Here is a 12,274-nt window from a genome sequence, read left to right on the forward strand (position 1 = left end):
GCAGCAGTGTGGTTCAGCTCCACATTTGCCTTCATGGGTTGTCGCCCCGTTTTGAGGCAAGCAGACCATTCATAGAGAGAAGCGGAGAGATATGATCAGTGGGTATTTGAACAGGCTAAGGAGGACCGCAGCGGCTCACTGGCTGTCATTGTTCTGCATGTAGAGAGTTTGATGTGACCTGTTTAACAGCTCCTGTGTTATTTGACAGCACAGGCAGCCTGGCTGTGCTGGATCTCTGCTGTCATAGAGACCCGACCGCTGTCCAAGTTGGAGCCGAGTCACTCTTTCACGACCCTTGATGGACTGTTTGCTCATGTCATTCTTTCTGTTGTGTTTAGTATAACTCTGTAAGACCCAATAATAATAAACACAGTCCCCCCACTCAGTCAAATCCATCCTAATGTCAGGGTGGATTAATTAAAAAGATGAGTACAGAAGCCGCCAGTTGAACTTTCAGAGGAAACTGAGCTTGGCTTGCTGGTCCATCACTGGAAAGCATGGAACAAGAGCGCTGTTTGTCTCGCACACAATGGAACAAGGAGAAATGTCAAATGCCTAATCTGATGGCGATGACTAATGAGTGGTTTAGTTTTAATGTGTCTTGGGAGATCTGCTGTAGGTGGGTAGAGGGCCACATGGCAAAATCATTGACCCCCCCGCTCAAGCCCCCTTCCCAGCAGTGTAGAACCACAAGAGGAAGACTGGCTTCTCTCCCACCCCCATTTCTTTGGTGTCAAACCCACAACCATCTGCCTTACAGGGCAGGACACTCAACCGCCAAGCCACCAAAGCCTGTAAAATCAACCCAAAATAGGCCGGGTAGGAATTTAATTCAAGGGCGAGTGAAACTGAAAACATAATGGTGGTTGTGGTGCTTTTTGGGGAGTCCGTGGGGGTGTGTTTTATGTGGGCATGTTGGTGTATGGTGGAGGGGCCTGTTTGTCCACCACCATGTTGGAGGCAGCACACGTCAGTATGTCCAGTGGCAGAGAAGGCTTCTTCTGCCAGGCCTTGAGGAGGGGCTGAGGAGAGAGCCATGTCATGGGGGGTCAAGCTGGGGGAAAGGAACGGCATGCGGGTCATTGTCAGAGTGCAGAAGCCCCGATCGTCCTATAAGCTGGTGACTTTGTTACAAAAGCTGTAGAATGTTTCCCAGGTAGTTGTCCAGGGGACATTACGAAAAGGGCCCCCTCAAGGTCAAGGGCGATATGTACGACCCGCTGGATTGAGACACACTTGTCGCCCATGATATTGTAGGTTAGTCACTGGACTTTTTCCCAGCAGACGGCAAAGGTGGATTATTGACAGTTAAGGAGAACTCCTAAATGTTTCCATAAGATGACGACAAATGACCATGGTGACCTGACCTTTATGGAATGAAAACTGCATGTATTCATTCACGAGACGTTTTATCCATCACGACATTTTGAAGCTTGCCGTTCCCTAAAGAAGCCTTGTACAGTAGTATGTGGCCTTTCCTGGAGTTGGCGGTCCTAAGAATGGTTGTCGTCCCTGTGTCCCCAGGTACCTGATCAGCCAGGGGGCCAGTGTGGGCGTGGTGAACAGTGAGGGGGAGACCCCCCTGGACATCGCTGAGGAGGAGGCCATGGAGGAGCTACTGCAGAACGAGATCAACCGACAAGGTACACACACACACACCTCAGCCTGTACCCTGTCCTTGACCCTGTAGTGGACCCGGCATACAGTCCACTCCTCTCCAGACTTCATGGGCATGCCTTCACCTGTTCCTCCACTCGACTCGTGTTTATATTCATGCCTGATTCATTTGAGGTTGAGTGTGCGATTGTCCCCCCCCCCCCGCCCAATAATTCTACATCTCTAACAGGCTGAGCAGTTATGTTCTGCCTCTCAAAATAGATCTGGCTGCTCTGTTGAGTAAGGGGGAGTTGGGGTGGGGTGGACTGTTGTTGTGTGTGCAATGGATCATGGTAAATGCATCTAGGCTGCTGCTGCGGCCTCCGGTCATGTCAGGCAGCAGGTCTTGGCAGGCCTCCAGCCCCCCTTGTGCACCCAGCCCCAGTGCAGCCAGCCCTGGTTCAGTAGCGCTGCGTTGGGCCGGCCCAGCAGGCATGCACGCACAGTCTACACTCTGGTCTCGCTCACCCCTCTAAAAATCCGCGTGTTCAGCCAAGCTAGGCAGCATATGTGGACACCGTGTCCAGGTATGTCACGGCGTGTACGTTGTCATCAAGGAATGATGAAAAACACAAGGGTGAGCCACAGAGTGGCCTGGGGAAGGGAAAAGAGCCTTACGTAACAGAGAAATCAGATCCTCCGCTTCAAACCTGATCACTCTTTGTGATGGTGCTAAACTGAATGGAAGCAGATTTCAATTTTTGGTGGGGGCCCCCCTCCCTGTTTCCCCTCCCTTGAGCAGCCTTGTACAGGCGTGCTAACAACCTCAGGGCGGTGCGGGGGGGGGATCTCTCCCCTGGCCAGGCTGCTGAATGACAGCCACACGCTCTGCCTCCTACCAGGCTCTGCACACACTCAGCCTCTCTGGAACATTCAACCACATCCATCACAGCCAATCATCTACACACACGTCTGTGTACCTTTTAAAAAAAAAAAAAAAAAAAAAAAAGTTGTTTTGGTGACTATAATTAGCCCATTGTGTTTCAGTTTAGCCTTTCAGGCAGGTGGCTGGGCCCACATTCCTGATGTCATGCACTCCAATGTCCCCCGGATGTGCAACCCAGTATCAGGTCCTCTGTCCACAGAAGTGACATGCCCCACAGGGACATTAAGCGGCCAGGCTTGTAGTGTTGTCAGGGTCCTGCTTTGGTTGACGCCTACAATGTCTTTTTAACACTCCCTCGGTCCTCCAGGGTATGTTCTGTGCAGCCTGCATCCAGACATAATTACCCACAGCCTGCTGTTTGTTAGCATGTCGCTCTCCTCGAGAGCCTGTTGGGTAACGGCCGCAGCATGAGTCCAGCCCGCACCCACAGGAGCGTGGCCTGGCTCCCACTGAAGGCAGCTGTCAGACAACATTACCCCGTGGCTCGACGGCTGCCTTTGTCCACAGATCTGGGCTGAGGTGTCAGCGCCCCCCCCCCCACCACCACCACCACCATCCCCCCCCCCCCACTGCCTCATTCCCTAGTGCACACCACTGCGCTCACCCTGGTCATATGACGAGGGTTAGTTATAATGCCGACCATCACCCCCCCCCCCCCCCCCCTGGCTCGGCATGTTCAGTGTTTTTTAGCCTCGGGGGGAGGGGGTTTATCTGCCCAGTGGAAAGGGAGAAGGCAATTGCATTTAGTCATTTACATTTTACTGTCTATTACAGTGGGAATTAGCGGTGGGGAGAGTTTCACGAATGCCCCCATTCAGACGAGCGTTCTCAGAGGGGTGAATCTGCTCTTGACCCTGGCACAATATAAGGCCACTGGGCTCCATGTTTGGAGGTAGGCCGGCGGGCGTTACGTAACGGCTGTTGTGTAAGCTGGATGTGTGTAATGTGCTTTTCTCCTCTCGTTCTCACGGGCCGTCTACTCCCGAGACGCCCAGTGCTGGGGTTAAACTCGTTAAGAGGCCACCGCCATCCTCCCCCCTGTCTGGATTGGCCTTCAGATCCTCTCTGTCCTGGTCAGGTTAACCTGGTCAGGTGACTGGGCTGCCCACCACTTCCACAAGCCCTCCTGTCATGGTAGCGCCTCAAGGGTCGCCTCTAGTTGAGAAACAGGACAACCCCCACTAGCGATGCCTTGACCCCCCTTTCCCCCTCTCTCACACACAACCCCCACCGCCCCCGCTTCACTGTAATGGGCTGGAGGGGTCACTTGGCTTGCCTAGTCAGCAGTTTCCCCTCAGCAGAGATTAAACTTGTTTAATTTTGTCCCAGGCCGCCAATTTCCTCAAAGACCTTGTCAGACTGCATGCTTCCCTTATAGGATGTTCCTCAGGAGCTTTACTGCCAGTGTCTTTTGGACATGTTCCTTTCAATATTAGCAGACCAGCACTTTTTAAGTACAGAGAGATGAAAAAGGGGGAAAAATAAAGTGTTTGTGCGAGAGGAAGGAATACGTGCTTTTGGTCTGCTGGCCTCTCTCTCTCCATGTACTGTCTCAGCAGTTCAGTAGAAGGTGCAGTGTTGTCATGTCAAACATCTTAGTAACTGTGACAGCGCTCTGCTACTTCTTGGAGCTCCTGTCCAAGGCCTGTTGGCCTTGCTGCTTGAATAGCACAGCTGCAGTCCCGCCAGCCTGCTCTAAGGAGCGCTGCTAATGGGGCTTCACCTACCTGTTACACATTGACCCCGTAAGTCAACCATTTGAGAGTCAGTCTATAGTAGCAGAGGCCATTAGAATCCGTTCTACACACTTAAGAACACTCCTACTGAAACTAGGCAGGGTGTTTACATTCATCTTCAGTTGGCATGTTAACACAGACCCATTTCTCTTTTTGAATTAGACGTTCCGATTTGTTTTGTTTGTAGTTGAACCGATAGCATTACCGTGTGTGCTCTAATGTAGAAGAGTCAAATAGCTCCTTAATGCAGTTAGATGAAAATCCCCAGCATGTCGGTGTCTCTCAATGGTACGTTTGTCAGACATGGGTCTTTTGTACCAGAGTGTGCATGTTCCATTCGTCCTGACTGTACTCTGAGAAGCCCTGGAGGAATAAAGGACTAATTGACGTCCATTATGTCAGCCCCAATGTATTGCACTGTAGTGGCGTCACATGGACTGTGCTAAAGGGCAACGCTTTTCTAAACAGTGCAGCCATCTATAGTGCCATCTCACGCTGGCTGACTCCTGTCACCCCAGGGCCGGGTGACCTTATTGATCCAGGCTGTCACCGCGCTCCATCGGAGATGTGCATTAAACCAGCCTATTCATTTCTGCCTAGTGAGGTTTGTTGACTTCTTGCTCAACCTTTTCAGTTGTATACGATTGACTGTGGGGTGAACGGCGGCGGTGAGATGCAAAGTCCATTTCAGGCCCCTTGACTGTGCTGATTTTCTTCCCACAATCGAAAAGCAGCGCTCAGACAAGCAGGGCTCTGTCATTGAGTTAGGGGGAATGTTCCAGAGCGAGCTGTCGGCGCTGGCAGATCTGTGGACCGTCGGCCCTCTCACGCCCTCCTCTGTCGTGGCCGCGGGCCAGGCTTCTGGGCAACCTTAACTGCTGCCTGTCCAACCCGCGACCCCCCCCCCCCCCCCCCCCCCCCAATGGGATCTGACGGATTACTTAAGACATGCTTCAGCTCTCGAACCTCATCAAGCGTGACAGGTACTTGTCTTAACCATGTCACCTCACCCACACCGCACCGAAATGAGCCGTGCTGCCTGCATGGTGAAGCTTATCCAATGAAATCAGAAATCATGTTCCAAGTCTGCTGACAGAACCCGACCCATGTGACCTTCGTATGAGTTCAGTTTTACATGTCAACTCTTTTTTTTGGGGGGGGAGATGGCAGAACAGGAAGCATCAGCCGACTAGGAGAAGTTGAACACAAAGGTTCACCTTTTAGGCTTGACCCTGTACCACTGAGCGCTCTGGCCCTGTGTGCTGTCGGAACAGACGGGGGAGACGCTCCTCTAGGGTCTCTTATTGCAGAAGTCTCAACAAGACGACACATGCCTGTTCTGTGCCTGTCGTGTGGAGCATAGACACGCTGGCCCACATAGCAAGCCATGGCCTACATGTTTGTCTCCCCAAGCAGTTACCAAAATGTACAGATATTTGAAGTTAATTAGTCCAAGTTTTAGTTCTCAACGTTGCCCTCTAGTGCACAGTGTCATTGACGATTGACACACATCATCTTTTTGATGTTTTACTCCCTTGTTTAATTTTTTTTTATTTATTTTTTTACCTACTTTAAGTTGAGCTAAAAATAAGTCATTTGTAAAGGTTTTGGCATGGTTTAGATTTTCATCCCGGTTTCAAGTTCCCTGACATCCCTAGATTCATGTCTTCAGGTCACTGTTGGGCTGGGGCTTCTTGGCTCATCTCTTCCACCTCTTTGTCACCATGGCAGAGCTTAAGTTGTCGTAGCCTTCGCCTACTCTTAAGTAGCCGCTAATCCGGGCTGGGCCCGGCTAAGGGCCGCCTCCTCATCTCTCACTCGTCCCTGACAGGAGTGGACATCGAGGCGGCCAGGAAGGAGGAGGAGCGCATCATGCTGAGAGACGCCCGCCAGTGGCTCAACAGCGGCCAGATCAGCGACGTCCGCCACGCCAAGTCCGGCGGCACGGCGCTCCACGTCGCCGCTGCCAAGGGATACGCCGAGGTTTTAAAGTAAGTCTGACTCTGTTACCGTAGCTCAGCTTGGTGTGGTACTGCCTACAGCGAGAAACCAGCTCTGTGTATCTGGAAGACCTCTGACCTGTGTGTCGGTGGGGATTCTGTTGTCGGATTTGCAAATACGTTTCAGTCCGGGGCGCTGTTTTTTTCCTCCTGAGGGTCTTTTATTGTCCCATTTGTCTTGTTTGTGTCTCTTCACATCATGCCTTGCACTCAGGCTGTGACAGAGCAGACACACTGACTCCTCAGGAGAGGGACTGCAGCTCTCTGGCCATCTGTTGCTGGGACGTCAGCCAATCGTTTCTAACACAATCCACCATCAATCATGGCACCTAAACAAGATCTGGGATGCCCAGTCCACCCACCCTTGTCCAAGAAATGGACTGGAATGTATTCACTGTGATAGTGGCTGGCATTTGATTCATCTGAACATTTGGCCACTTATTCATCTTTTAAGTACATTTCCGTTGTGTTTTTTTTGTGTGTTGCGAGTGTCCAAGGACCACAAAAAATGGTCAGAATGTTGAGGTTGCAGGACCCTGGACCCTGGCAGTGACGTGCGGTTGCACCACCAAATCCAAGCTTTTCCAAATCTCAACTTCAGTTTTTGTCTCTCCCTCCAACCCCCCCCCCCCCCCCCAGGCTTTTAATCCAAGCAGGGTATGATGTAAATATCAAGGACTTTGATGGCTGGACTCCGCTCCACGCTGCTGCACACTGGGGCAAGGAGGAGGCCTGCAGGATACTGGTGGAGAACCTGTGTGACATGGACCTCATCAACAAAGTGGTGAGTCTCCAGCCCTCTCTCACCTCGCACCTTCAACATGCAGCAGAACACTACACAACCCATGCACCTCCCAGTTAAATCTTGGATATGTTAGGCCCCTGCTTTGTCCGCACTTTAACATAGCGTGTCGTCCTCAGGGTCAGACAGCTTTCGACGTGGCAGATGAAGATGTCATTGCCTACTTGGAAGAACTGCAGAAAAAGCAGAATCTGGTAAGCCTTTTGTGTCGCGAGTGCTTGTTTAAGGGCTTTCAGTTGAGCTCTAATGCACCGAGTAACCTTTTGATGGTTTTGAAAACCTGTCAACTGAGTTGTTTGCTGTGCAGTTATCCTCGTGACACATGCCTTTAATTGCATTTGAATATCTTTTTTACAGTTTTACGTGATGCGTCACAGAGACCTGGATTGTTCTTGTCTGTGTTGATGTTCTCAGAGTTCAGGCCTTAGGGACTGCTGCTAATCCCTGCTCTGTGTGTCCCTGCTTTCAGCTTCTGAGTGAGAAGAAAGATGTGAAAAAGTCTCCCTTGATAGAAACCACCACCACTGGGGACAATAATCAATCTTTGAAACCACTGAAGAGGTAAATAAATGGCAGAGATGGATGAACTGGTAATGGGTTGTCACTGCTTGAGAAACTGCCACCGGTTGGAGAATTTGTCTTTAAAGCCAAAGGCAAACAACCTGTTTGAACCAAATGTAACAGGTGGTTTGATTCTGATCATAGTTAGGGAATGGCCAAAAGAGCCAAATGAATGAAATGTTATTCATAGAAGATGATGTGTTCACTGAGTCACTAAGGTGAGTCACAGAACCAAGCCTGTGTGTGCGTGTGTGTTCCAGCAAAGAGACTGTCCTCCTGGAGCCGGAGAAGAGTGCCCCCCGTATCGAGGCCCTGGAGCCGGAGAAGGTGGACGAGGAAGAGGAGGGCAAGAAGGACGAGTCCAGCTGCTCCAGCGAGGAGGAGGAGGAGGAGGAAGACTCTGAATCCGAAACCGAAGCAGGTGCGTTGGCGTCAAACCTTGGAAAGACATTTTCACCGCTGTTTAAAAAACCTCTTCCATGACTACCTGCATCTCTCTACCCCTGCATGGATTTGAATATGCTCCGACAGCACCACATGGAATGGCGCTCCATGGCCTGCGTATCGCTTCCATTTGCATGAGCGCCATGCGAAATCTACTTCCACCTTCAGTGCCGCGAGTGTTTACCTCCCTGTTCCTACCAACACTCCCTCCCCTCTGCCGTTTCAGACAAGAGCAAGCCTTCGCCCCCGGTCAGCAACAGCACCAGCACCCCCACCCCGGCTCCAGCCAGCGTCGCCGTGTCATCGCCCACCACCCCCACCACCCCGACCAGCCCCACTAACCAGGTGACTCCCACCTCGCCTCTCAAGAAGGTACGGCCTGGTGGATAAGGTCTCCTGCTGCCCGGATATAACCGGACATCAACCTCCTAATGAAGGAACTCTGTTCCAGGTGTCAGGGTTGAAGCACTCTGAGGGTGTCCCTGAGTTGAGGGAGACAATCACAGGGCTGAGAGAGTTGTTTGGGGGTTTCAGAGAGTTTCTTGTTCCAAGGGCTGGGTGTTGGAGGATGGGAATGACTCTGTAGTTGACTGAGGATCAAGAGGGCCTGGGTTTAAGCCCCGCCCTCTCTCCCCCCCCCCCCCCCCCGCGCATTGTCGAGGTTCAGAGCGCGTGTAACACGAAGGTGTCTCATTAGGTCCCACCTGTGAGCAGCGAAAGACCACGTGGTCTCAGCTGAATTCACTTGTTACCCCCCCCCCCGTCCACCTCAGGCAGCATGCTGCGAGGCATCTGCCCGCCCGCCGCCCACACGCCTTTACAAATCAATACGATTCACTATCTATTTAGTTTCTCCCTGCTTCCACACAAACACAATTTTGCGGTTGAGCGAGTTGTGTAGAAGTGGGAGTTTACATAGATGAGTTTATGGTTGAAATGTTTTGCTCGTCACATGAGCTGTTACTCTGGGTAAGGGCGGTAAGCTGAGCACTGCCCCGACGCAGAAAACTGAAAACCCAACAGATGTCAAGCTGGCTCCGGGAGCAAGATTTACGATTGGTTGGAGAGTAGAGGCCTTCTTTATTAACAAACATGGCAATAGATGGACTGTGGGGTTTGTAACCCATTGTGACAGTGTTCACAAGGCGTGCGTCACATGGTGTCTGTGGTGAATTTCAAAGGCCCAGAAGATGATGACTCTCCACTGTTCTCCTTTGGACGGATGCTGCCTCCTGCAGGATGCATGTGGTGTAGCAGCAACAGGATGGGCACTGGACCGGTCATATTCACAGGGCCAAGATGCAGTGTTGGCCATGATGATGTCAAATAACACAATCAGGTTTACATAGGCTCTCTCTGTGTCTTTTTCAATATTGTAATGTGGCCTATTCATTTATTCAGTTGAGGGTCTTTGAGGGAGGTTGGTTTAGGTGCTGTTGTGGTATTTGAGCAGCGTTGAAGCATTCTGTGACATTGTTTGTAAGAAGGGCTATACCACTCAGATTATTTCACCCACTGAGTGTTTCATGACTTCCATTTGATGGGTTTCTATTGGTCACAGACCCAGCAGTCAAATCAATCCAGAGACTGTCCACCAGCCAATGAGGACTCCTTATTTTTATTCTTCACATATACCTGTCCACATTTTAAAGCCAAACACGCGACACAATGTTCCCTGTCTAACAAGAGTGAGAGAACCTTAACAATGTCCAGTTTGACACTAGCAACGTTGTTTTTCTGACTTAAAAAAATAAAGCGTAAGCTATAAGGACTGGTCTCCCTTGTGCCAGTAAACATTGTGTGGCGTGTCTGGGTCTTAAAATCTGTCTGCCATAACGTGCCTCTGTTTCTCTGTTGCTGCTGCACTGTCTGTTTCTGTTTCTGAGCGTCTCCCGCTCTCATCTCCCGCTCTCCTCTTTCTCTGCTGCTCATTATCTACCTGTCTCTCATTTCTTTCCTTCTCTCTCTCTCTCATCATGGCTCTTGTCTTGGTTGGCTTTAGTCTGATTATATTACTCCCCTCATGCCTGGGGCGGAGCCAAGCTGTCCTGCATTGTGGCGTCGAGGCTTGCGCAAAACTGGCATTTCTCTTGTGCCCAAAAAACCTATGGTGAGGCATCGGTGTGTTCTGTTCCAGCGTTCTACTACCCCTCCTCCCCCCCCCCCTCCTCCTTTTTCCCTGAATAATTTCCCTCACCCACCACAACACCCCCTAACCTCCTCGGTCTGACCCAGATGTGGGCTAACCCGTGTTCCCGGTCCGCTCTGACATGGTTTTATCAGCATGATCTTCACACACGCTGTCCTCAATGCCTTCACTGTGTGTCCCCGTGACCCGTGTGCTTTTGGTGTTGTCGTCCACATCCAGCCATTCTCTGCTATCTCCTGGACATCTCCGTGTTGCCATTGTGTTTGGAGAGTGCATTGTGCCCACAGCTTGTGTGAAGCCTAACAGGGTTGTGCACGGGGCGGTTCCCAGCCGTGCCAGAGCACATGTGAGATCTCTCCCCATCTTGGTTCGGGCCACCGGCGTTTAGTTTGAAGGAGGAGAATGTATGCTGTTTAACATGACTCGCCTGTTTGGCTTTTTGTAAACATTTCCTAGTGGAGATTAGGTGTCCAGCATGCATCCAGGCCCCTCCCTTCCCCCTTCAACATGGACATGAATGTCTCCTCTGAACGCTAATGAATCCACACACATGGTCGAGTACCGGATGTACCGATACTCTTAGCTGTTTGCCTATCATTAACCCCAAGTGTTATTTACCCAGACACTAAACTCAAATCTGCTGCTACTGTTCTTTATGACAATGTCACTCAATCCATCCCCTCCTCTGTCCCGGGCCCTTCTCCCCCAGGTGGCCCAGTCGGCAGGGAAGGTGTCCCCCAAGGAGGACGAGAGGAAGGACGAGTCCCCCGCCTCGTGGCGCCTGGGCCTGAGGAAGACGGGCAGCTACGGGGCGCTGGCGGAGATCACCACCACCACCAAGGAGGCCCAGAAGGAGAAGGACCCGGCCGGGGTGATGCGCTCGGCCTCCAGCCCCCGCCTCTCCTCCTCCCTGGACAACAAGGACAAAGAGAAGGTCCGCCTCCCAGAGCTCCTCCCCCCCCGTTTAATTCCCGATGCTAGGTTGAGCGCTTCCACGGAAACCAGAGGTCTAGGACTCGTTTAGAAGGCCACTTCCTGTCTTAACCTGTTGTCGATATGACATCCTTCAGGCTGTTCTGAAGTGTTGGGTGTCGAATCGTTTACTCGCGTTCGTTCATCATCTTGAGACAGGCTCCAAGTAACCCCCGCGTCACATGACTCACTGGCGTTTGACCCTTGCAGGAGAAGGACAAAGGGACCCGGCTTGCCTACGTCGCCCCCACCATCCCCAGGAGGCTGGCCAGCACGTCAGACATCGACGAGAAAGAGAACAGGTGACCCTCCCTGGCTGGGCTCTCCCGGCTGCTCCACGAGTGCATTGAGCGCAGCGGCGCCCCCTGCTGCTTCCAGCTGTGTGTGACAGGCTGGAGGAGGCTTCAGTCTGGCCCTGGGCATGCTGTGGGGCTCACAAGCTCTCTGTTGCCTTCATGTATAGTCATGAAAAGCGGTCGAGAACATTTATTCAGAAATATACCTGCAGAGAGTAGTCAGTCGGCTATATCCAGGTAACAGAAGTATTTTCATTCACCCTCATTTTACAGTACATCTAGTTTCTACCAATATTGCATTGATTCGGTCTGAGCAGCATCTTTACAGCTAGAATCTTCTTTGGGTGGTTAAACACTGGCTCAGAACCCCTCCAGTAACAACACAGGACGTGTGTCATCATCCCTGGTGTGTGTATGTGTGTGGAGCCCCAGGGTGCTATTGTAGCTTGTTGCCTTCCCCAGGGACTCTGCTGCTAGCCTGGTGCGCAGCGGCTCCTACACCCGGAGACGCTGGGACGAGGACACCAAGAACAGCGAAGGCACCGCCTCCACCAACAGAACCATGCCCAGCTACCAGCGCAGGTTAGCCCCACGCCCCGCCCGTGTCAGACCCCCCCCCCCCTCCTCATCCCTCTCCACCCGACCCTCCTCTCCAGGGCATCAGGTCGTCAAAGCATCGATCCCTCTCCGGTCATTCAGCTGTTAATGAGTCAAACTAACGACCTCGCTGACTTGGTCCTCATCGAGTTTTTTGTGTTGGTTGTTTTAGTTC

At 51.8% G+C, this 12,274-nt stretch overlaps 1 protein-coding gene across 2 annotated transcripts in view; it reads left to right on the forward strand.

The window, feature by feature from the left end:
- ppp1r12a (protein phosphatase 1, regulatory subunit 12A) overlaps window positions 1–12,223 on the forward strand; it is a 30,200-nt gene extending 17,977 nt beyond the window's left edge. The window contains exons 3-12 of one of the 2 annotated variants that reach the window (XM_047022487.1): window positions 1,525–1,643; window positions 6,110–6,269; window positions 6,918–7,062; window positions 7,200–7,274; window positions 7,550–7,641; window positions 7,902–8,062; window positions 8,312–8,457; window positions 10,944–11,168; window positions 11,417–11,508; window positions 11,965–12,223. In XM_047022487.1, the coding sequence (XP_046878443.1) occupies window positions 1,525–1,643; window positions 6,110–6,269; window positions 6,918–7,062; window positions 7,200–7,274; window positions 7,550–7,641; window positions 7,902–8,062; window positions 8,312–8,457; window positions 10,944–11,168; window positions 11,417–11,508; window positions 11,965–12,208 (1,459 nt within the window). In that variant the 3' untranslated portion in view covers window positions 12,209–12,223. The remainder of the gene's footprint in view (window positions 1–1,524; window positions 1,644–6,109; window positions 6,270–6,917; window positions 7,063–7,199; window positions 7,275–7,549; window positions 7,642–7,901; window positions 8,063–8,311; window positions 8,458–10,943; window positions 11,169–11,416; window positions 11,509–11,964) is intronic. The other variant, XM_047022488.1, reaches the window with a different exon arrangement.
- Window positions 12,224–12,274: the final 51 nt, after the last annotated feature.

Source organism: Hypomesus transpacificus, chromosome 7 (genome assembly GCF_021917145.1).
Source record: "Hypomesus transpacificus isolate Combined female chromosome 7, fHypTra1, whole genome shotgun sequence".
Taxonomy (NCBI): Eukaryota; Metazoa; Chordata; class Actinopteri; order Osmeriformes; family Osmeridae; genus Hypomesus; species Hypomesus transpacificus.